General features: G+C 40.6%; 1 protein-coding gene across 7 annotated transcripts in view; it reads right to left on the bottom strand.

The window, feature by feature from the left end:
• Positions 1-3325: 3325 nt before the first annotated feature.
• The window catches only part of caska (calcium/calmodulin-dependent serine protein kinase a), a 76673-nt gene continuing 53280 nt past the window's right edge, over positions 3326-26718 (bottom strand). For 2 of the 7 annotated variants that reach the window (XM_042495272.1, XM_042495274.1), the window contains 11 exons: positions 26575-26660; positions 26108-26176; positions 22243-22311; positions 20726-20761; positions 16484-16680; positions 15390-15505; positions 9103-9183; positions 8948-9028; positions 8656-8858; positions 7189-7272; positions 3326-4942 (listed from right to left, as the gene is read on the bottom strand). In XM_042495272.1, coding sequence (XP_042351206.1) covers positions 4766-4942; positions 7189-7272; positions 8656-8858; positions 8948-9028; positions 9103-9183; positions 15390-15505; positions 16484-16680; positions 20726-20761; positions 22243-22311; positions 26108-26176; positions 26575-26660 — 1199 coding nt within the window. In that variant the 3' untranslated portion in view covers positions 3326-4765. The remainder of the gene's footprint in view (positions 4943-7188; positions 7273-8655; positions 8859-8947; positions 9029-9102; positions 9184-15389; positions 15506-16483; positions 16681-20725; positions 20762-22242; positions 22312-26107; positions 26177-26574; positions 26661-26718) is intronic. The other 5 variants (XM_042495273.1, XM_042495275.1, XM_042495276.1 and 2 more) reach the window with 3 other exon arrangements.

Genomic DNA, 26718 nt, shown 5'->3' with positions numbered 1-26718 from the left:
CAAAAAGCAAGGCTATAGTATGGCAAAAACGTCAAAAAATGGCATGTCCCAAAAACTGCTGAAAACAGTTTAAAACTGAATTAAATACCGTGTCTAAAGACGCCATAGCATATAAAGTTTCAAAAACGGCCAAAAATAATAAAATATGGCATGTCGAAAAGTGCAAACGTGCACTAAACAACGTCGGCTTCCTGATTTACTTTAGCACGGATCCCGGACAAGCCCCAATATATTACAACCCACAGGTGCTAAGTCTAGGGACAAAGGGAAGCAACACAGCGCCGTGGTGTTGAACAGGCGGGAAAACTGTTTATTGTGCAGCACAAGCATGAATGAATGAACCTGCCCAGCATCAAGCGAGCAGCACACACACAAACAAACAAAGGGCGGCGTGTGGCGGCAAATAAATAAACCCCCCAAAAAAATAACCTTTACGGCTACCAAACCCACCCCGCAGATTACTACGACTTCACCTGTTGCCAAAAACACAAATAGCACAACCCCCCCTAAGGCCTAATGTGCTGCACAAATAGTTACCTGCGCGTGGTGCGACAACAACGTGTTAAACATGAAATACGATAAAAAAAAGCTAATCTACAGCCCAGCTCCCTCGTACGCCAGTTAACATAAGCTACAGACTTAACGATCACAAGTTTACATCACTCACACCAGCACAACACCGAGGTGAACTGCTCATGGGTAAAACCAGCCGCACCTTGGAGGAGGTACTTAAATAGACAACAGGAAACACGATTGGAGGAAGCGTTCATCGAAGGGAGGAAAGCGGGACCACCGGCACTTGATTGGTCGGTAGGAAGGCGTGCAGCAGGAGGAGGACAAACAAGCCACAGGCAGAGGAACACCCAAAGGCACAGAAGGAAGGAAGGACGTGGCAAACCTCCGATACGGTCATCAGTCACGCTGCCTGAAAAATGAGACCGCCACAACCCCCATACACAAAACAACCAAAACAATGCCAGGGCCCTGACAGTGGCATGTCGAAAAAATGACCCCAAATGCAAGGCTATAGTATGGCAAAAATGTCAAAAAATGACATGTTCCAAAAACAGCTAAAAATAGTTGAAAACCGCCTTAAATTGCTTCCCGAAAGAAGCCATAGCATAGAAAGCTGCAAAAGCAGCCAAAAACACCATAATATGGCATGTCCAAAAAATGACCCACAGGCAAAAATGTCAGAAAATGACATGCCCCTAAAAAAGCTGAAAACACCTTAGAACAGCATTAAATAGTGTGCCGAAACGTGCCATAGCAGAGAAAGTTGCAAGAACAGCCAAAAACAAGATAATATGGCATGTCGAAAAATGACCCAAAATGCAAGGCTATAGTTTGGCAAAACTCAAATGGCAAATGTCCCAAAAACAGCTGAAAATAGTTAAAACCGTGCCAAGACACGCCAAAGCATTGACAAAAAGCCAAAAAACACCATACTTTAGCACGTTGGAAAAATGGCCAAAAACTGCATAGTATAGTATGGTGAAAAATGTCAGATTTTGACATGTCCCAAAAATGGCTGAAAATGGCAGATAATAGCCTGTAGAGTCACATCATGGCATACAGTTTTGAAAAAAAACAAAAAAAAAAGAGGCATAATTTAGCATGTTAAAAAAATGGCCAAAAACCACCAAGTATAATATGGCCAAAAACGTCAAATTTTGACATGTCCCAAAAATGGCTGTGAACGACATCTAGTGGACTGTAGAGTCACGTCATGGCATACAATGTTGAAAAACAGCCAACAACACCATAATTTAGCACGTCAAAAAAGAGGCCAAACGCCGCATAATATAGTATGGCCAAAAATGTCAAATTTTGACATGTCCCAAAAATGGCTAAAAACGACAGATAATAGCCTGTAGAGTCGCGTCATGGCATACAATGTTGTAAAAAAGCCAAAAAAGCCGTAGTGTTGTATGCTGAAAAATGTGAGAAATAGCTGAAAATGTCAGATTATGGCCTGTAGAGTCGCGCTGGGGCTGTTGGATTATTGCAACAATGATAATCACAATTATTTTGATAGATTTTGGCCTTCAGTACATCACGCAGTTATTGCACATTTACTCTGGTGTTTATTTTTAACACTGGATTATCTTTAACTTTTAGGCCTACAAGTAAACTGAAAAACAACGGAAGCTTTGTGGTGCAGCCACGACTGTAACACATCTTGTACTTTACATCTGTTATATTCACATTATAATAAAACTGGCCCAACTGATAGAATTTGACAATATAAAACAGCTACTGTATCATGACAGGAAAAGACATTTGGATTTGGGATCAAAGATTGCTTCACTGACTCAGGAGAGACGCAGCAGAAGACATTTCTCCATCATCTGTTCAGAAGCAGCTGGGAGAGTCAGTGCAATGGGAAAAGCTGGTCCACCTTAACAGTCCACCTTAAGAGAGCCTGGTCTGAGTCGCATCATGGCAGACAACGTTGAAAAAAAGGCCAAGAACGCCAGAATTTAGCACGTCGAAAAAATGGCAGAAAACTGCGTAGTATGTTATGGCAAAAAAAGTCAAATTTTGACACACTATACTATGACTTTTCGAAATGTGACGATGCCTTTTTCTACCGTTTTTACCACATACTATAGTATGGCGTTTTTCGACATAGTATACTATGACTTTTTTCAAAATTTGATATTTACTTCTTCACAGCTTTTTCCGACATTTTTTCGATTTTTTTAAACAACGTATTTTCTGAAACATTTTTAACATCCTATTGTAGTAAAGTATGTATCTTTTGAACATTTCAAACAATGACCGTCTTGATTTCTTTTCAGCATGCCATACTATGATGTTTATTTACATGCTATACTTTTTTTCAACATAGTAAAAGACTTTAACTTTTTACAACATATTATACTATGACTTTTCAATATACATACCTCCTTTGAGTTTTTGAAGTACCAAATATATTTTTTGCAACATACTATAGTCTGAGTTTTTTTAACATAATATAGTATATGCCATTTAAGATAGTTTTCATGACTTTCTTGACATACTGACCTTTATTTTCAACATATCATACTATGACCTTTTTTCTGACAGTATATTAAGTACTTTTTGTGGATATAGTAAACTATTACTTTTCTGGAACATATTGGGTTTTTTAAACTATTTTTTTCATCACATTTTAAACAATGTCTTTTTTTAAAATGTTTTTTTCACGAGCACAGCTTTTATAATTAAATGTTAACAGCATCTTTTACTTTGATTTGTTGAAATGATTTTTTTGCAAAATCATATATGTGTCTAGCTTATTATGTGAAATGGAAAAGGAAAAACAAGAGCCACTGCAAGGTTCACTTTTCCAACACATAAAAGGAAATATATTTAAAAAAAATCGTTCATACTGAAGAACTTGTATCATTGCAGAGTCATTTACACAAAGGGGCAGTTAGTATGTCCGTCTGTCATATACATGTTATTCAGATGTACACGCTGCCTCCTCTTCCCTCGCAAAGTAGTCAACTTCGCAGAATGTTTAGCGTACACTTCCTTTGTAGACAGTTACACAGTTTCAGAATAAAAATCTGCATTTCATCTCTCGATTTTTAGACTTGATTTAAACAGTAATACTTTTGGACATCACATTTCTGAAATGGCAATGAGGAGTGAGATGAAATTCTTTTTTTTTTTTGCGTATGACAAATCAAAAAGAGAAAAATCGAGACTTTTATTAGATTTTTTTTTTACAAACACATCTCACTACATGGTCAATCATTGTTATTATTATTTTTTTTCTTTATAAATCTGTGGTTTAGAAATGTCACCCAAAATGCAAGTGATGTGCATAGGTGTCAAGTCAACGTCCGGCTCCGTCGCTGTTAGTGTTTTCTTGCCCCTCTTGCTTCCCTTGGCTGAGTTCAGTCTTCCAAACTGATGGAATGTTAGATTTTACTATATATATATATATATTTTTGTCTTCTTTTCTTTCTCGGAGGTTTACAGAGGGACACGGGGAACACTGACTGACTGACAGCATGGAAGCTTGCAAATGTCCACATGCATGATAACCTCATTCAAATCTCTAAAACATTATTTATGGATTTATTTAGAAGAGACAGTACCTGGCAGGTAGGTAGAAAGGTGCATATGTGGAAGATAATGTCGCTGTACCGAACTCTAACAATAGGATCGTAACGGGAGGTAACGCCGCATTACAGCTCCGAAAAGAACGAGAATGAATAAATAAGGAGGGCGGGTGACAAGATCTAGAAATGAGAAGACATTGCAGCGCTTTTGTGTGCTTTTACTTCAGTCTGCCGACAGACAGATGACCCACTGACAGTGTCTTTCTACGAATGGTTTAGTACTACGACACCCAACAGGACTACAAGGTGAGGGGGGGGGGGGGGGGACTGTACTGTCTCTTTAAAACAAACATCTACAAAAATGTTGCCTCCTAGCTAGTACAGACATGACAATATTCACTTTTGTTTAAACTTGTTTTTTTTTGTTTTTTTTTTACATCACTATGACTAAGTCGTCTGCCAGGGCAAGAGTCCGATAATCGGCCGCCGCAGGTTGTTGGTGCGGCGTTCAGGAGGAGTTCGGCTGAATGCTGCGGTCGCTTTCACAGTACGCTGAGGGAGGTGTTCGATCAAGTGCAGTGTAGAGGTTTGTTTTTTTGTCAAGTTGTTTTTTTATTAAATTGATTCGATTTTAGAAGAGGGGAGACTGGCTGAGGTGTTGTTGCCGGGAGGAGGAGGAGGAGGAGGAAGAGGAGGTGGGGAGTCGGTCAGTAGACCCAGGACACGGGGACCCACTGGCTGGTGGTGCACACCAGGTCGATGGCCTCCTCCAGGTGCCTGATGGTCTCGTCGATCTCGTTGTTGATGATGGTCTGGTCGAAGTAGTGGGCGTAAGTCTTCTGCAGGATCTCCGACTCCTTCTGCAGCCGCTGGAGCGACTCGTCCTGGAGGAGGAGGAGTGACAGACCGTGATGAAGGCAGAGAGGGGAGCACATTCAGGTCTGAGAGACAAACTCTGATGGCCCTAAATACTCTGAGTAAACTATCAGGGGGGGGGGGGGGGTAAATAGATTTCCACCGCCTGCCTGTGCGTTGCAGCTCAGCTCTGCTGCAGTTTTGCTCCGTGTTCCTTCCTCCGTCACCTCCCACCGGTTGCGGTTTGAATGCGGCACGGCGCAGTCAACCAGCAGGAGTGGCGAGACCGAGGATTTCGGCAGTAATTACAGAATCACGCGCATTAATTACAGAATCACGCGCATTAATTACAGAATCACGCGCAGTAATATCAGTACAGAAGAGGAAGTTTTAACTCCATCCTCTCCCATAACTCCTGACGTGATGTTGCACGCACATTCCTTTCTTGGTTTTCCTTATAAAAGGATAATTTTGTGGGTTTTTTCCGCCTCCATAATTAGCTTCTCCAAGTCCGTGTTGTCGGTAGTGACCTCTGAAATCCTGCTGACTCCAGGTTGATCCGCTCACTGTGACGTTTTGTTGAATTGAAATACGATCAGATGTAAAGACAGAGCGTTTTATTTTGAAAATTAACCGGATGTTTTAAAGTTGTGTCGCTGTCTGACTTCCTGTCTGCTCTGTGCTTAATTCAGCTGAATTGATGCAAAATGCTCCGGCGTCCGGCAAAAATAGGAGCTTACGTAACTGATCCGCAAGGGTCCGGACTGCCGGAGCTGGACCGAGTCGATCCACAACGCAGCGGAGCCAGTGGAAATGACCACATCCGAAATCAGGGGTAAGAGGGGGAGGACGAGAGAGTGTGGACGAGAGAGAGAGGATGGAGTCTGGGCCACTTAGATGCTGTGACAGCTCTGTGTGTGTGTGTGTGTGTTTGTGCATGTTTGCGTGTGTGTGTATATGTGTGCATGTGTGTGTGTTTGGGCCTTTACTCAGCAGAAGAGGAAGTGAATGGGAAAACACAGGGCAGCGCTCACCACTATAAGCATATGGTAGGGAACATAACACGCACACACACACACACACACACACACACACACACACACACACACACAGACATAATTAAAAATAACACTGTAGTCACTCTCTTGTCAGGCTTTACTTACTGGCAGCGTTCGACACCACCTGGGCATCTGAGGGAGCGCCAGAGAAACAAAACGCATGCAGCATGCAAAAATAAACGAGTGCAGAGAGGAATGAGAGGCTGCTGACACACACACACACACACACACACACACACACACACACACACACACACACACACACACACACACACACACAGTACGAACACACACTGTGTGACGGTGCTTCATACGCTGACTCTGCAGATTTTCAGATATAATTAACCAACACAAAATCTGTCAGAGTGAAAATTTAAAAAAAAAATACTTGAGAGTTTAAAAACAACTGATAATGTATTAATTTACCAAAATGTAAAATATGTCTCTTTAAAAAGGTTAAACATATAATACAGACTGCAGGAGAAATCTGAAAATGACAGTAAATGAAAGTAATTACAGTTACAAATATTACAAATACAGTTTGTATATTTCACTATTTTCTCATTGACTTTTTTTTAACAACAAACTACTTTGACTTAGTTTTTTTTAATACATACTGATTTCTTTTTATTTACCACATAATATACTAATAATAATAATAGACATTTTAGCATTTTTAAAAAACATACAATATTATGACTGATACAAAAATGTACGTCATATTATAGTATGACTTTTTTTAAATGACATACTATTCTTGGATATTTTTTTTAAAATTATGGCATACTATAGTATGACTTTTTAAAAAATATTTTGGGACATTGTGCACATTTTTCATGACATACTATACTATGACTTTTTAAAAATGTACATACTCTTATGACTTTAAAATGTTTTCTACATACTATACTGACTTTTTGTTTTGACATACTATACTTTGAGTTGCAAACTTCCTTTAAAACATAGTTTACCGTGACTTTTTCACGAAATAGTATTTTTTAGTCTTTAGTAGTAACTTTTTAAAGACATACTGTACCATGACTTTTCTACGACTTTTTAATTTTTTTTATGACATATTATATTTTAAACGTCATACTGTACGGTAACTTTTGTGGCGGGAGGACCGTGTGTGTGAGAGTCAAAGTAAAATGTTTCATGTTGTGTGTGTGTGTGTGTGTGTGTGTGTGTATGTGTGTGTGTGTGTGTGTGTTTCCTACCTCGTTGATGCCTGGCGTGATAGTTGGTGCGGCAATAAAGACGACGTACGGGGCAAACTCTGCCGTCCGCAGGACCTTCAGTGCCTGGTGGAGAACAGGTGTCAGACGTTACAGTGTCCTCATATGCATGCATGCACACACACCTGCACACACACACCTGCACACACACACACACCACTGATTGTATGTAAAGATGCAAGACGCGTTTTCCAATTATTCCTCCTGTGCAAATATGAAGCCAAAATGTCCCGGTTACTGCTGCCATTTTGCCATTTTGCCCTGGTGGCATCATATAGAGTCTACACCGTGACGGTGTCCACGTATCGAGTCCCCGTCCATAAACCAGTCCGGCCAATTGCAAGCAGCACCACTAAATCATGACATCAAATCATGATTTTATAGCATCCGTCCCTCCGTCCGTCCATCTGTATGGCCAACTATCTATCTATCTATCTATCCATCCATCCATCCATCCATCCATCCATCCATCGTCGTCCGCTGATCTGGGGCTGGATCTCAGGAGCAGCGTGCTGAGCAAAGCACTCCAGACGTCCCTCTCCTCAGCAGCGCTTTCCAGCTCCTCCTGGGGGTCGGATGAGTTATGCGATTCTCCAGCGTGTTCTGGATGCGCCTCGAGGCGAACTACTTCAGTTTGCTCTCCACCACGACTGTCCTGTGCAACACCTGCATCACCGCAGACGCCGTACCAAGCTGCCTCTCCATCTCACGCTCCGTTCTACGCTCGCTCCTGAACAAGACGCCGAGATACTCGAACTCTGTCCCCACCCAGAGGGGACAATCCACCGTCTCCTGGCAGAGAACCACGGCCTCAGATTTGGAGATGCTGACTATCATCCCGTCCGCTTCAGACCCGGTTGCAAACCACTCCAATGCATGCTGGGAGGTCAAACTGTGATGAAGGCAATCATCATCAGCAAAGAGCAGAGACGCAATCATCCGCAGCACTCCCAGAGGGACACGGTCATAAGCCTTCTCCAAGTCCACGAAGCTCATGTAGACCGGATGGGTGAACTCTTGTGACCCCTCCAGCAGCTCTGCAGGGTTAAGAGCTGATCCAGTTTTCCACGACCAGGATTAAACACGGTTCAAGCCTCCTTTCCACCACCCTGGAGCAAACTTTCCCCGGGAGGCCGAGCAGGTTGATACCCACATAACCGGAGCACATCCTGGTACTCCAGATCCAAATTTGCCTCAACATCAAAGTCTTCTTAAAAGCATTAAATAATTAATTAAAAAACAAAATTATCAGAAAACAAACACTTGCAACTAACTAAAATTACAGAAAACCTCTCTGGGGAAAAATGTGTTTGACGTGTTTGTTTGGTGAGTTTTTTGGCTGCTAACCTGAGTGTGACGTGGTTTATGATCTATGCTGGAACTGGGAACTGTCATGTTGTCTGTCTTTGACTGACACACACACACACACACACACACACTTACACACACCTGAGGTTCGACGTCCAGTATAGCTATGTGTCCCTGTTGGTGGATCTTGCGGATGGTCTCCAGCCGCGTCCCGTACATGGCCTCCTCGTGGCTGCCGTACTCCAGGTACTCGTTGTTGCTGATGTCCTGCATCATCTGGTCGTGCGAGACAAAGTAGTAGTTCTTCCCGTTCTCCTCATCCTTCTTTGGAGGTCTGGTCGTGTCTGCGGGACACCAGGAGACACGGAGCATTAACGTCCCCTGACATACAGAAAAGTGTGTTTCTGTGGAGGATGTCGATCGTGCGTCTTACGTGGGATGGGGTAAGCGAATCTGTCGGGGTGTTTGGTGATGAGTGTGTTCTTGATGTGTCTTCTGCCCACTCCATGGGCCCCTGACAGAGACACACACAGTCAGTTACGAGGACAGACGTCCACATGTCTTGTTGCTACACTTTGCAGAACTTACCTAACAAAACTAGTGTTTTCCTTTTGAAAGCAGGAAGCTTCACGACCTCTTCATACGTGACGAGATCTAGTTGATCAAACACTGGAGGGGAGAGAGAGAGACAGACTGAGAGGACGTAGGGAGGAGAGCGCTGGGACACACAGCAGTTAGAGTGAGGGGAACAAGGCGTACTAAAGAACATCTGGTGACTATGTGGTGAAGAGAAGAGGAAGTTGTCAAAACAAAGCAGATTAAATCTCTCTGGCAACGAGCCTGAAGTCAAAACAGCGAGTGGAGAAGACGGCTGGAGAGCTGAGATGATCTGTGGAGCTATGATGAGTCTTTAAAAATAACTTCTGAGTCAATTATTTATCCAGTGAGGAAACGATTCTCAAGAAAAGCTTGTGTGCTGATAAAACGCAGCAACAATAAGACAGCGATACTCAACTTACAGCCTGCGGGCCAAATCTGGCCCCCAACCATTTCCTAATTCACCTCAATTGTTTTTGTGGTTTTAGTATACGTAAGGTGCCAGAGTGCATAAAACATCATCAAACAGCTTGTTGATTTAAAAGAAGTGACAGTGGAGGATCCCCCACACCCCCGACAGAGGTCCTAGCTAAGACCCTGATGTCCTAAAATCCAAGAAACATCACCAAATCCTAGACATGCGGTAAATCCTAGAAATTAAATGAAAAACCTTAGAAACATCCTAAAATTCTAGACATGTTCTAAAACCTTAGAGTCCTAGAATCCTACAAATGTCTTAAAATCCTGGAAAAACCTTCAAATCCTAGAACATGTATGGCAGTGCTGTGACTGGCCCCTGGCCTCCTGTCATTTTGTGGCCCCCAAACAAAGCAAGTTGAGTATCTCTGCTTTAGAGCTTTCCTTAAAAAAAAGATTTGTTAAATTTGTGCAGTAATTTCCTCTGAATGAATCACAAGGTAAATTTTAAGTTACTGAGAGCTTTATTCAACTGTACACAGGTTATTTCTTGTCTCCCAGCTTTAGTAACGGAACAGTAGAAACCATGTATGTCTTTGTTTTTGTTTTGTAGAAGCAGTAACTGGAGTTAAAGCCTGATACGAATTTCCAAACATTTCTCTGCGTGACGAAACACGGAGCAGAGGAAATGCGGGTAATTGCAGGTTGTCTGTTGTGCAGAGTGCATCACATGTTAGAGCAGAGCTGTTCACGGTACAATGTGTTCTCAGCCTCTGTAACATGAGCCTCCCACAGCCGCAACCTCAGGGCGCTGACAGGCGAAATACAATACCCACAAGCCACTGGGTTCTCCGGTGCAACAGGCGGCTGCAGACTGACGGCGAATGATTGTTTAAAGCTGCACAGAGTGAAGGAAAAAGACTGCATCTGTTGGTTAATACCAGAGACTGTTTACTGTCCTCTGGCTCTGCTAATGAGCTCACTCGACCAAACACAGATTAAAAAATGGGTTGAGATGAACATCACAGCACGCAGAGTCTGAAACACACACACACACACACACACTGAGCTACATGGTTTCAGTTTTGACTCAACCTTCTGTTGTTTTTAATCAACAGAAAGAAAACTGAAACACTGGCAGTGACAGCTGATTTACTCTAAAGGGTTAATCAAATAAACAGAGTGAAGAAGAAGAAGAAGAGAAGAAGAGAAGAAGAAGAGAAGAAGAGAGAGGAGGAGCTGGTTGCTGTCACTGTTTGTTACTTACATGCAGAGAGGCCGTTCAGTAGGAGAAAGCGAGAGAGATGAACAGGAGGGGTCATAACATGGTTCGGTTACAACAGCAGAATTACAAAATGTTACACAGACAGCAGATAACAGCCGCTGTGCAGCTGTGCAGCTGTGCAGCTGTGCAGCTGAGCAGCTGTGCAGCTGTGCTGCTGAGCAGCTGAGCAGCTGAGCAGCTGAGCAACTGTGCAGCTGAGCAACTGTGCAGCTGTGCTGCTGAGCAGCTGAGCAACTGTGCAGCTGTGCAGCTGTGCCAGCTGTGCAGCTGTGCAGCTGAGCAGCTGTGCAGCTGAGCAGCTGTGCAGCTGTGCAGCTGAGCAGCTGAGCAACTGTGCAGCTGTGCAGCTGTGCAGCTGTGCAGCTGAGCAGCGCCGCACACAGCGTGATGAAACACACAATGTGCTGTTGTTGTTGCTGTTGAAGGGTGAAATCACAGCGACGTCACTGTGAGATGTGATGTGGACTCTGCAGAGACGGCTGATGGTGAAAACATCAGCAGCACCACAGCAGAGCCTCAACCTCACTGTGATCCGTCTGCACTGAGGGGATTTTAACATATAAACGTTCAGGTTCGGACACATTTTTACTAATAAATTTCCATGACTTCTCCATGGCTTTGAGGCAAATTTAAGAAAACATACATTCCCTAAAATGACCATCAATACTTCTTATCAGTTCTTTTTTCATTGCAGATTTTTAAAGAAAAAATGATGGGGATTTTTTTTAATGTAAAAGTTTGGTGATTTTTGAAGAAAAAAACTGGCCATTTCCTTCTTTAAAATTTGTTTAAAAAGAAATTCTTTTTCTTGGCAATTTTTTTTCTTTACATTTTTTGGGGGGTGATTTGAAACAAAAAATTTGTTTCATTTTTTCTTTCAAGATTTCTTTGCCAATTTTTAATGAAAACAATTTGGCCATTTTTCTTCTTTACTTTTTTTGCCAATTTTTTGGGGGTGATTTTAAATGAAAATGTTTTATTTATTCTTTAAAAAATGTTTGCCATTTTTAACATTTTGGTGATTTGCACTAATGGACACTGAATAACGGGATTAAAGGGTTTAACATGAACAGTATGTTTTGTTTTATAAATCTGTTGACAATAAATGGAGGAATTTTTAGTTGAAATAGAGATGAATGGTTGACTACGTGCACTCAAGCTTTCATGATTATGTAACTTTTATGCTCTGAGTTGCATGCTGTGGAGTATTAACCCTTTGAAATCTGGCGTAACATCACGTTTTTTTCCCCTTTGACGCCTTTCAAAGTATGTAAACTGAATCAAACTCGTGCAGTTTCTTACAAAAGCATGCGAAAAAAATGACAATGACTTAAGAAATGTTCCACAAATTGCAAGAAATCAGTAAATTTAGAAAATTATTTTTTAAAAAGCTAGCTGATGATCAAAATCACAAGTTTAAATAATGTTACAAAATTATTATAATTTTCTAATTTTTTTTTTCTTCCAAATTTTCAGTTTATTTTCTTGTACTTTTTTTTTTTTTTTTTTTTTTACAAATTTCATCACGATGTTACAAAACTATCATAATTTTTAAAGCATTTTTTAAATGCCTTTTCCCCCCAATTTACAGGTATTTTTCTTATACTTTTTACATATTTCTTGATAATTTTGGGTCACAATGTTACAAAATTATGATTCTTAAAGCACTTCAAAGGCCTCTTTAAAAACAAAATTTCAGGTAATTTTTTTGTACATTTTATAAATTTCTTGCAAATTTCTGGGTCATTTCTTCTTCTGCCCGTGTTTCTGACAGAAGTTAAGGCAGTTTGCTCAGTTTTCAAAGGGTTAATTCGTTTCAAATGGACATGGAGAGAGATGTATGAGCCAAGATGTCGGTGGTTTGACAGTCATGCTTAACTTCTGGACGTTCAGACACACACACACACACACACAAACACACACACACACACACACACACACACACACACACACACACACACACACACACACACACACACACACACACACACACACACACACACACTCTCCATACATGCCATCCAATCATCCCAGTCTATATGTGACATATAACTTGTCTCCTCTCTCTGGATCGACAGGTGTTGAGCTGTAGAACGACATATTATATATTTTTTATTTTATTTTTTTACATTTTTTTGTGACACACTGACTTTTTTTCACACCATAATATGCTATGACTTTTTTTTTTTACTATATACTAGGATTTTTTTTAATTACTACATATTATATTCAGACTTTTTACCAGACTTTATATCTACATACTATACTTACTATATTTTTTTTTATATCATACTAAAGTATGACTTTTTTACAACGTACTATACTAGGACTTCTTAAAAAACATTTCATGACATATAGATATATATTTTTCAACATAATATACTTTGACTTTTTCACATTTTTTTTTTACAACATACTATACTTTGACTTTTTTCACATCATAGTATACTGTGACTTTTTCTTTTTACAACATACTATACTATGACTTTTTAAAACATGTAACTCTTGGTTTGGTCTCTGCTGCTGCTCGTTTTAGAGGTGAGCGTATAGATTGTGACGAGCTCCTGATATAGACTAAGTGTCTGCTGCCAAGAACACATGCATCACACACACCTGTTGCTTCGTGCACAAACTGTACAGACGTACACAAACGGTCTGAGGACACCTGACACGTGTTTCATCTCCCTGCACTCCAACATGTTCCAGTGGGTCCCAGACTGGACTCTGGACCCCCCACAGGGTCCCAACATACACTGACAACTTTTTTTTTTGTTACAATATTTTGCATACAAAGAAACAGGATAAATAAGAGGAAAGAAAAAAATGTCCTAATGCTGCATTATGCATTTAAACCTTTGAGGTGTGAGCAGGTTGGTATAATATCTTTAAAAAAAAAAAAGGCAATGATCAACTTGGCAGGAAAGTAAGTAAGTAAATTTAGAGAATTTTTTTTTCATTTAAAACTTACTGGCATCATGTAAAAAACCTGATATAAAATATTAATGCATAATATTTTTTAAAGCTTGGTTTTGTAAAGTGCATTTCGTGCGCAGAGTGATAGCAGTGTGAGTAATACTAAAGCGGGCCTTAAAGGGTTAAACGAAATAATTAAAACGCATTAATTCTCAGCTAATATAAAACAAAAACACAGCAGCAGAGCGCAAAAACAGATGAAGCTTGAAGTCACGCCTCATTGCACCAAAAACAAAAAATCTGTTCGGCGTCAAAACTAACAGCAAACAAAAACCCCCTCTGTGTCAGTAAACCCCCCCCCCCCCCCCCAACCCCCGCCTCCGGCATGAACCTGACAGTCACAGCTCGGGTCGCAAACACACGTGATGAGTTTTTGCCTCACGACACGTTGGCCTGCACACACACACACACACACACACACTCACTCACACGCACGCACGCACACACAACACACGCACGCACGCAGCACGCACACACACACACACACACACACACATACTCACACTCACTCACTCACACACACACACAGACAGACACACACGCACGCACCACACACACACGCACGCACGCACCCACTCACACTCACCCCACCCACACCCCCCACACACCCACCACACCCCCCCACTCACCTCACTCACTCACTCACACCCACACACACTCACACTCACACTCACACTCACACTCACACTCACGCACACACACACACACACAGACACATGATATCTGAGGAGGGAATCTGCTGTATGCGCTACATCTGCGTCTGGATTTGATGACCGGAGACACAAACGATACTTTGCTACACACACAAAATCACTCAGAAGCGTCCTCTCCATGAAGGCATGTTTTTAACCCTTTGAGACCTGGATGGACATCACTTTTAACGTGAGCAGATTGGTTTTAATTCTTTCATTCACACGGAGAGAAAAAAAAGGCAATGAGCAACTTGCCAAGAAATGCACCACAAATTGCAAGAAATTAGTAGATGTAGAAAATAATTTTTAAAAATGCTTGGGCAAACATGACAAGAAAGTTTTGTTTACTAATTTTCAGATTTTTGTCTTGTATTTTTTCCTAATTTATTGCTAATTTTTGGGTAATTCCCTCTGAAGTTGCTCATTGCCTTTTTCCTGTGTTTTAAAAAATAAATCAGGCCTATTTCCCAGGTTTTAAAGGGTTAAATCGAAGCCTGAAAATGCAGAGATTTTCTGTCTGTATCAATGAGCCGTCCACTTTTCCCTAAATCACCTCTGTGCTCAGCTAAGATTTCTGCCACTCGTGCAGCTTTTCCTGTCATTCCTGGCCACTGCTACTGGAGATGAACGCTACGAGATCCTTTTACACACATCCCCCCCCCCCTACACACACACACACACACACACACACACACACACTTACTCACTCACACACACACACACACACACACACACACACACACACACACACACACACACTCAAACACACTTGCTCAGTTGCCCACACGCTCCTGTCAACATGATGTAAAATGCATGCACTGAAATGTGTGCAGTATGTTATTTTGCATGCACATGCACGTGATTATGAGTGTGTATGTGTGTGTGTGTGTGTGTGTGTGTGCACGGCGTACCTGCGTTGTGCTTTGCCAAATACTTGTCTTTGTACTGTTTCTTCTTCTTGCCAAACCAGGTGCAGCTGGCCTGCTGCTCCTGCTTGGTCTTCTCCATGGCTATACATGCCACCCGCCTGCAACACACACAAGTCCAGTTCCAAAGTCTTGGAATTTACAACTAACAATTTCCAGGCATGGAAAAGTTTTGGTAACCTCACATACTAAGAAAGTTTTGGAAAAGCCATTGAAATTAGTTTCACATACCTGTATAACAAATGATGTGACCACTGGAAACCCAATGATATGTATATTTTTTAACAGTTTCTGACTCTGATAAATGTCTTCCCACTGCCATGTTTTCTTAAAAAAAATAAATGAAAACAAACAGAAAAACAAAAGGATACAGAAAAAGAAAAAAATCATTTCATTTTGTAAAAAAGTATTAAGAAAAAAAAATTGTCCAATATTTTTTAAGAGCCTGTGGGTTTAAAAGGCACGTGTTCTTTAAAAACCAGCAGGAAAATTATTAAGCCGATGTCACCGGTGGAGACAGGGACGTCTGGAGACACTGACGGGAGACACCGGCACCACCGACTAGTATGAAAAAAATGATCATGATAAGACTTTTTTTCCACATCACCCAGCCCTAAATACAATACATCATTTGATGAAAAAAGCCACATTTTTGGGTTATTTTTGAAAAAAAAAATTGTCTTTTGATTAAAAAATTCCCCAAACTGTAAAAACTGAAAATAAAATATCTGTTTTTCAAATTTCCGCCAGGTTTGTGAAACAAAGCTTCATGACTTTTCCAAAACCTCTGGGGTATATTTAGTTTTTCAAAACTTTTCCAGGCTTGTAAATCGCTACTTGAAAATTCCATGACTTTCCAGGTTTTTCACCACCATATCAGCCCTGACAGAACATTATATCCGTTTGAATTCTGCATTTGGGAAAAAAAAAATGAAAAAAGTAAATTATTGTAATTTTTACTTTGGCGACTAACTTTTGTTCCTGGACCAGTGGAAGTTAAACCTCCATTATTTAAGGAAAAGTGCCTCAAAGAGTTAACGCCAGAATAAATCTGTAAATCTGTGTATTTTCCCACTCACCACTCCTGCAGCTCTGGCGACGGGATGAGGCCCGCCGTGCCGTTTTTGGTGTTCTCCAGCTTCCCCTGCCACCAGTTGTGGTCGTCCTTGGAGATGATCTGGATGATGTCGCCCACCTGGAAGCGGATGCCGGCCTCTTTGCAGGGGATGAGCTCGTCTTTGGACGGGTCATACTCAAACTGAGCCCTCACGTAGATCTGTGACGAAAAAAGCGCAGACGTTACACGAGTGAGCTGAGTGAGGGACGGGATGTCGGTGGTGGTTTTTCGGAAATGGTCGTTTTTGAGTTAACTGAGAAAAGTGAAATCTGAAATCTGACAGACAGCAGGATCAGAGTGGCCTTTGCATGTGGCGGCAGCAGAAAGTGCAGTGCTGACTCTCGGGGGTTAACAGGGTGGGGCTGTGCTTCGGTTTCCAGGTTGGAAACTGGTTTCCAAGGATGAGCTTTCTCCAGTGAGACAAACCCAGAACCTGCTGGGATTTTAACGAGCCTCTCAACACGCGGGTAATTTCGGCACAGGCACCGTTTATGTGTCCATTAGTTCAAAACAACACTCATTATCCTGCTTTTGTTTTTTTCAGTTTTAACCGCACAGATTTACAGTCCGTGTGAGGCTGAGCTGCTGGGAGCGATGGGACTTAAAGGGATAATGCAGAGTTTTTGGGGTATTTATCTATAGACAGTATATTACAAACAGCAGATGTCAGTCAGCACGGCCCGAGTTTAGAGAAGCAGACTGAAGTCCGACACAGAAGCTGAGCGACGTACTGCTGTGAGCGGGCTCAACAGAACAAAACCAAGAAAAGAAATGGATTTTAGCCACCAAAAAACAATGTATAGAGAGTATTTTCAGAGCTTTACCATAACGTCAAACGTCAGTCTCTTCAAAGTCAAACTCCACTGAGGAAAAACAGTGATTTAACATCTGTGATCACAGAGCTGCTGCTGTCCTGCTGCCTCCAGCAGTTTACGTGTTACTGTGACTTTAGTGTTTAAAGCCGTGTTTCCACGCACTGTCATGGACAAAATGTCAAAACTTTTCAATTCATTTTTATGGACCTTTTTTTTTTTTTTTCCAACAACAAAATCAACCCAAATTTTTAAGTTTTCTATACAAATCACCCAAAAATTTAAAGAAAGAAAAAAAAGAAAAAAAAAAACAAAACACCAAAACTTTTTAAAATTTTAAACCTGTTTTCTTTTCATAAAAAATATTTCTATAACACTGCCAAAAATTAATTTTTGTATAAAAATCACCAAAACTTTAAAAAAGAAGACAAAAACCACCAAAAAATAAGATTTTTATAAACTTCACCAAAAGAAAAAAGAAAAGAAAAAAAGAAATAGAAAAAAAATCTAAATCACTCTGGTTTTTGCCGATGAAGCTGTTCTGGTCAAACCCGTTAAAACCGGCTGTCTGGAAAAGCAAAGCAGTAACGATACACTCAATAAAGTGCACATTTAAACTGTTATTGATTTGTTTAGGTGGCTTTTTTATTTTTTAGGTGGTTGAAATTCGGTATATTGTCAGACTCCAGTCTGATTCTCTAAACTGGGGCGTAAAAACTGGCACTGTTTTATGTAATACACTGACTGTGGGTGAGTGCAAAACCACGTAATAATCCAAACTATCCCTTTAAGTGTAAAGGTGTTTTTGGCTTCTTATTTTGGGAAGGAGGGGGGGGGGGTGAGTCTGTCTCTTACCTTCACAGACATTTTTGTCCTTGATTGGAGGTCTGGATACGATCTAGGATTTGAAAGCATCACATACATCATGCAGCAGAACGGCTTTGCAAAGTCTAAACAGCAGCATGGCGGTCAGGTGGGGGGGTGGGGGGTGGGGGGGGTGATGGTGGTGAGACAGGACAGCGAGGTACAGGTCCTCTTTTGGAGCGGCGGGACGTAGTCTTACCCTCGTTACACTTTTTAAATATTTACCAGCCGTCAGACAGATTATAAACTGTGAGTCAGAGCTGTGGCCCCTGCAGCTCCTCTGTGCTCTGAGGTGGTCTGATGTGGACTCTGCCGCCCCCTGTTGGCAGGATCAACCACAACATCCTGGGATGCCACACTGAGAGTCAGACGGTGTGATTTTGGGGTGAGTGATGCTGGATTACTGACACATGAGGACGCTGAGGCGGGGGTGAGGGGACGGTTACGGTGGCTCGTGTCTGACTGTGGGTCAGTGCGTCAGCAGGATTTCTGCCGCTGCAGTGCCTGTGCCGTTATTACCACGTACAGATGTAAGTGAAGGCGGTGAAGAGCGTCACTGTCACGCTGACAACACAACAGCCGTCACTCATGTTGACTCAGTGTATTAATTTAACCCTTTGAAATCTCAGCAAATTGGCTTGATTGCTTTCAAAAGCATGAAATGTGCAACGACAGGGGACATTTCTGAAAAATATATCAATAAAAAAATAAAAAATCCAACCATTTAATTTAATAAAATACAAATAAATAATAAACGTAATTGAAATAAGTAACAACTACATGAGAAACTACGCAAATATTAATAAGACTTTAGTTAAAAGTAAAAAAAACAACAACAAAAAAAAAACAGAAAATGTATTGAAAAAAATTTCTATCAAAAGCAGTAATTTCTTATCTTTTTTTCCCCTTAAAAATTGACTAATTAGTGACTGATTAATGGGAATCAGGCCACTGGAAGCTGTTTAAGGAAACTGACGTCCCGAACTGCTGCGTCCACTGTTGGACAGTTAAAACAAGCAATTTAAAGATGTGGCATTAGAACTTTGATTATTTTCAGATATATTTAAGACCAAACGATTTAAAATAAAGGCTTTAAATAAAATAAATAAAAAAAAAAACAGCTTAATCAGAGTCCGTTCATGCTGATTCTGACGCTCCCGTTTGGATCAAGTCTCTGGTTTTGAAAAAATGTGATATGTATGTTGAGTCCTGCACTGAGTGACGGCTGTTGTGTGATTTCTGTCGTTGGTGTGTTTTGTTTGTGGAGGCGTATTTGTTAAAGACAACAGATGAGGAGAGAAGGATCACACAGATGTTTAAGTGTGTGTGTGTGTGTGTGTGTGTGTGTGTGTGTGTGTGTGTGTGTGTGTGTGTGTGTGTGTGTTGTGGGCGACACAGTTAGTCTGGATCTCTGGATTCCTTTATACCCAGCTGGACACACACACACACACACACACACACACACACACACACACACAAACGCACGCACGCACGCACGCGCACGCACACACACACACACACACACACACACACACACACACACACACACACACACACACACACACACAGAGGTCCAGAATTCAGTATTAATCAGGGTTCGTAGACAACGTTTTTAAAATATATTTCCATGACTTTGAGGCAAATTTTTGGCAATTTTTTTCCCTTAAAAGTTTTTGGTGATATTTAAAGAAAAAATGTTGGCAAATTTCTCTTCTGTAAACTATTTGGTGATTTCTTTTTCTTTAAAAAATGTGGGTTTTTTTTTAAAAAAAATTTTTTTTTCTTAATTTTGAAAAAAGGTTTTTTCTCTAAAAATTTATTCATTTTTGCAATAAGATTCAAATTTTGATGATTGTTTTTTACTGTTATTCATATATATATATAAGAACAAATGATATATATTGTATATATGTTATATATATATATATATATATATATATATATATATATATATATATATATAATATACTGTATATATATTTTTTTTGTGCTGATTTTTAAAGAAAAAAAGTGGGCAATTTTTGATTAGGAGTTATGGTGATTTTTAACAAAACATGCTTTCCAATCTGTTTTCTTTAAAAATCACCAAAAATGACACCTTCTATAACAATCAGAAAGTGTAAAACAGAAATTACAGTTCGAATTTCAAATTTTTGACAATCCTTGAACATATTATGTGTTTTTATACAGGTTTCTGAAACAAAATTTCATGACTTTCCCAAAACTTTCAAGGTTTACTTTGCGTTCTACAACTTTTCCAGGCCCAGAAAATGCTTTTTGCAAATTCCATGACTTTTTCAGGTTTTTCATGACCCTACGAACCCTGATTAACAGTTTAAAAAGAGGTCGGACCTCGACCACGCGGTCTGCACAGCCAGTTTAAACAAAAATCTGGTAAGTGAACCCAAATATCGCTGATGAGTTTGTGAAGCAGAATAAGGAGGGTCAGGGAGAAGTCGGGACACACTGAGTTTAAAGGGGAGGGATGCAAGCGCTGTGTGAGGAGCTACTGAGAGACTGTTATTCACCTGTCGACCTTTGGGCTGGATGGTGGACGGCAGGTCCTGTGGAAGGAAACCGTTGACGACAGAAAGACATCATTAAACAAGATACAAATAATGAAAACATTAAGAAAACCTTAGGAGGAGGGATACTCAACTAATGGCCCGAGGGCCAAATCTGGCCCCCGTGCTACAAATGGCCTAAACTCCTAGAAATGTCCTAAAACCCTAGAAATGTCCTGTAATCTTAGAAATGTCCAAACATCTGAAGTGTCCCTACATTCTAGGCTTAAAAAGGTGCTAAAATCCTTAAAACATCCTGAAGTCCTTAAAATATCCTAAAATTCCAGAAATGTCCAAAAATCCTAGAATTGTCTTTATCTCCTAAAAACGTCCTAAAAAGCTGGAAATGTCTTTAAATCCTTGTCTTTAAAAAAATAAAAACGTCCAAAAGTCCTACAAAATCAGGGAAACGCTCAAACATCGTGAAGCCAAACAAATGTCCTAAAATCTGAGAAACTTTCTAAAACTCTAGAACTGTCCCTAAGATCCTTGAAATGTCCAAATGTCCTATAACTGTCCTTATGTCCTAGAAACATCCCGAAATCTAAAAAATGTCCCAAGATCCGAGAAGCGTTCTAGAATCCTAGAAATGTCCTAAAATCCGAGAAACATCCTGAAATCCTAGAAATGTCCTCAAACCCTTTAAACGACCTAAAATCCTCAAAACGTTTTTAAATCCTAAACACATACTAAAATCTGAGACTTCCTAAAATTCTACAAATGTCCCCTAAGATTCTTGAAATGTCCTAATGTCCTATAATCGTCCGAAAATCTAAGAAACGTCCGAAGATCCAAGAATCGTCTAGAATCCTAGAAATGTCCAAAAAACCTTGAAACATGTACGGGGCCGCTGCGACTGGCCCCCGGCCTCTTGTCATTTTGCAAAAGTGGCCCCTAAGTTGAGTGTCCCTGCTCTGGAGAAATTGAAACCACGCATGCATTAAATCTGCGGTCTAATTTCGGCTCTTTCAGAAAACAAAGACAGAAAAAGAGATCAGAGAAGTTCCCGTCTGTTAGAGCAGATTCTGTTTGAGGAGCATCCAAGCAAGCAGAGAGCAAGCAAAGCAGCGCCGGCACAGTCTGACGGCGGGGAGACGCAGGAGCCGCTCCGCCCGTTTATCGCGTAATGCGCGGCGGGAGCCCGGAGCGTGTCCCCCTGTGCCACCGTGACCACGGGAGGCCCCGGTGTGTTGTGTCAGCAGTGAGGCACAGCACGCAGCAGGCGTTATTGAGGCACACCAATTTGTAAACTGAGATATCGGACACGGGGGCCTTTCGGCTCAAACATGAACATGAACAGGGGCCCGCCTACTGCTACATCTACCGCTACTGCCACAGAAAATAACACATCATAAAACTGACGGGGACATGTCAAAATACCACGGCACATCGACGTGACAGATGAGACGCACCGGGGCGAGGACAGAGAAATGGTCGTGGGTCTGTCTGAGGGGGTTTCTGGGGGGACGGGGGGTCCTTACCAAGATAGAACTGTTAATGCTGGAGTGGCCATTGGCAGGGGACTGCCTGGAGGTGGTGGGGGACTCTTTCTGAAATAAGACACACAGGTCAGCAGCGCACAGCCACCACACACACACACTCAAATCTCTCTCTCTCTCTCTCTATCACACACACACACACACACACACACACACACACTCAAATCTCTCTCACACACACATTCAGACATTTGTGGGCAGCGACCGGAGGGTGAATCTGCACAATAGAGACCCACCACAGCGTTGACGTAATGAAATGCGTCAACAAGACATGAGAGACGACATCATCATCATCATCATCATCATCATCATCATCAGCAGCAGCAGCAGCAGCAGCAGCCCTCCAGCCCGCACGTCCTCACATCACCACAGGGGGGCGCCGCGCTAACATCACATACTTATCAGAGAGACCATGAGGTCAACGCCAGCACGCGCCGTCACAGCCCAGATATGATCTCAGAGCAGCAGCGCCAAACGAGCCGCAGTTTGAACTGAATAGATGCAGGATGTTTGATTTTATGGAATGATTTAAAAAGATTATCTCAGCTTTTTGAAACCTGAGAAAATTGGCTAGATGTCTTTGAAAAACATGGGAAGAGGGCCAAAAGCAATCTTAAACAAAAAAAAGGCTCAAAAATTAGAGAAGAAAACTCGAGAAAATCATGTGAAAATAAGCAAAAATAAATAGATAAATGAATAAAGAATAACAAAACAAAAACAAAACAAGAAAAGCAAGAAAATGACCCAAAGAAAGTGCTGACTTTTTTCCTGTGACATAATTTTAATACATAATTTAGAGTTTTCCTGACATTTTCCCTCGTTTTATGATGTCTCGTAATTCCCGAGCTAATTTCCACATTATTTACTTGCCGCTTTTAACTATTTTTTTAGCAGTTTTAAGAAATGATTTGAAATTAAGCCAAAATTAATTAAAACAAATAATAAAAATACCCTTGAAAATGACCTCAAGAAAGTGCTTTAATTTTTTTCCTATACATAATCTTTAATATATAATTTAGAGAATTACAGATATAGTTTTCCTGACATTTTTTTGATAATGTCTCTTAATCCCCTCCAGATAAATTTCAGATCATGTCTTTGTCACTTTTTACAATTTCTACAAGAAAATTACCTAAAAATATGCAAAAAAAAAAGTAAAACAAATAAACAAAAATAAATAAATCTAAAAAATAAACAAGCAAATGAACCCAAGAACACCCTAAAAATTTACGTTTTTTTCTTTTTTTCTGTGACATAATTTTATATATATAACTACGAGAACTGACATTTTCTCTTGTATTATTTATTTATGTTTTTTGATAATCTCTAATAGTCCCTCCCGGCTAATATCCAGGTGATTTCTTTGACTCTTTTTACAATTTTTTTTTTTTTTTTGCGGTTTGAAGGACATTTCTTGTCAAGCTGCTGTTTTCAAAAGAAGTGAAACCAGTTTTCTCAGGTTTCAGAGGTATAAATGATCCAGGCGTTTATGGGTTAATTACATTGACGTTAACGATTTAGTGGTAACTGTGAAAAGCGAGCGAAAGAAGATGAGATGGAAACCGAAATAAGAAGTTTCTGCATGAATTTAAAATTTAAAGGAATGCTCTCTGACATCTTAATTACAAACCGAAAATGAAATCTAATAACTGAAAAATGAAAATTTAAATCAAATTTGTGTATAATTCGATCATTTCAAATTCTTTTCATGATAAAAAAGTCAAAGCCTGTAATCTCTGGAGTTATATTCAGTTCTTTCTTCAGCTTAAAGTGCAGTTCCTGTGGTTTGCGTGTTTGACTTTCCAAAATAAAAGCTGTGTTGCGTAGCGTCGGCTGAGCTCAGCTGTCAGTTTTTAGCCCGAACAAAGAAAACCACAATAACCATGTCGTCCCCGTTTTAGAATCTCTCCTCTGCTCTCCAAATGTCTTTTTTTAAAATAATGTGAGTAATTACATACGAGGCTCAGCGCGGCCAGATGCCAGATTACATTAGTGAATTCCCTTCGGTCCAAAAAGGCCCCTCAGATCCGCCTGGTGAGTCTGGAGCTGCTCCAGAGTCCACGACGCGGAGCAGGAACGCCTCTGATTCACCGAAATCCTCACGGCTGCTTTTGGTTTGCTGATGTTGTTTCTGTGACTGAATTGTTTTGGCTCATTTTCTGCTCTGACTCGAGATCTTGTTTTTGGACTTCACTTTCCCTCCACTGGAAAAATCGTCTGTTTTTTTTTTCCATGTAAAATCACAGTGGCATCATGACAAAAACCTGGCATTTAAAGTGTTAAAATTCTTTGACATTTATTTATTGACATTCATTTATTTGACATTCATGATTAGGACTGATGTTGGTTAAAACATTAACTCAATTAGAGTAAAAAATGATAATGTGTAATATTATTTAAAGCCTGAGTTTTGAGAGGCGGATTTTGTGTGCAGAGCTGTGTGTGTCTATATCAAAAACACAAATGAAAGATTTATTTTGTTTTCGGTCAGGCGGTTTTTGTCCAAAATTGGCATTCATTTCAGTTTTAATCTTTGACTTTTGATGGAATTATTCATAAATATGACTGTTCATCACTTTGTGTTTTATACGTTATTTTTTGTGCAGTGTCAAATACTCACACTCATTTCCCTCTGCACACAAAATGCATTTTAAAAAATGTGCAATAAAAATATTTTACATTAATATAATTTTCTATTTTCATTGAGTTTATTCAATGAAAATGTTTATTTTATTTAATTTACCCAAATCAGTCCTAATCAAAAATATAAAAAATGTATTAATTTTCAGAATTTTAACCCTTTATCTGCCAGGTTTTGGGCATGATACCACTATGTTTTTGAATTTAAATAAAAGAAAGTATTTTCAATAAAGTACATGCTCAGTATATTATTGTAGCTGCTGACAGTCTGGGATATGTCAGTGATCAGCAGCTACATTGACTGTGACAGGTCACCTAGTGGAAATAGCATGTATTTCCTCCATATGCCAAATATGGTCAAAATGACCTCATCAGGTGGAAAATAGTCAAAATGACAAATTCAGAGTCAAAAGCCCAGAATGACACCCAGAAATAATACAAGTCCTGTTTTTCTGCTCTGATGGCTGTGGGATCAAAAATGTCAGTTTGAATGGGTTTCAATGGAGCATTTTTTGACCTTTTTGACAGTCTGAATGTAACTATTTAGTTTCCACAGTGTATTTTAGACTTATTGTAGGAGCTGGGCTGCAAATTCACTGATTACACTCAAATACACAATCTGGACTACATTTAGGACACATGCATCAACACACACACAATCATCACAACATGAGGGATGAAAAGCGTGTAAAATGCACAGAACAGTCCCTTAATAAACAAACAAAGATCTCCATAATTTCTGCTGTCTCACATGCACGGGTCCAAATATATTTGTCTTTTGTTGTCTTTTTGCTCTACACTTTTTCTGTATTTTTATCAGCTTGCTCATCTGTATAAAAGTTTGATTTACTTTGAACTGTAGGGTGTTTCCGTTATTGTGTCCACCCCTGTAGTGTGTGAGTGTGTGAACAGGGCGGGATCACACAGAGAGGCGGGGCTCATTCCTGGACCGGAGGAGGAGGAGGAGGAGGAGGAAGGAGGGGAGGTTCCGGTATCTTGGTTGTGAAATTGGTGTGCTGAATATCTGACCCAGCCCCAGCAAAACACAGCAACAAACACACACACACACAACCACCTCACACCCCATACACACACACACACACACACACACACACACACACGCTCAGTAACCAGGCGAGCAGTTAGTAACCAGATCAGGAGCCTCACAATCAGCAGTAAAGAGGAGAGGAAGAGGAGGAGACGTTACCTCACACGAGGAGCCCTGCGTCCGGTAACTTGGCACTATTTTGAAAGTGATGCTGCCTCGCATCTCCCTCTGTGGACACACACACACACACACACACACACACACACACACACACAGATATTATCATTTTTGTCTTATCTTGTCTTGAGCGTGTGACATTTTGCTGATTAACACAGTAATGTACAGATACACTGAAGCATGTGCTAACAGACTGAGACACACACACACACACACACACACACACACACACACACACACACACACACACACACACACACACAGAACACACAGAACACACACAGAACACACACACACACACACACACACACACACACACACACACACACACACACACACACACACACACACACACACACACACACACACACACACACACACACACACACACACACACACACACACACACACACACACACACACACACACACACACACACACACACTCACCAGCATCTTCTGCAGCTGCTCCACGGTCTGGTTGGCCACACTGATGCTGTTGATCTCCCTGATCTCGTCTCCTACGTGCAACGTTCCTAAAAGAGGAAAACAAAAGTGGAATCAAACCTTCGCTCTCATTAAACCGACTCTCTG

The sequence above is a fragment of the Plectropomus leopardus genome, chromosome 10, assembly GCF_008729295.1.
Source record: "Plectropomus leopardus isolate mb chromosome 10, YSFRI_Pleo_2.0, whole genome shotgun sequence".
NCBI classification, from domain to species: Eukaryota; Metazoa; Chordata; class Actinopteri; order Perciformes; family Serranidae; genus Plectropomus; species Plectropomus leopardus.
Note: the sequence above shows the minus strand (reverse complement) of the source record. Positions and strands in the feature narration are given on the sequence as shown.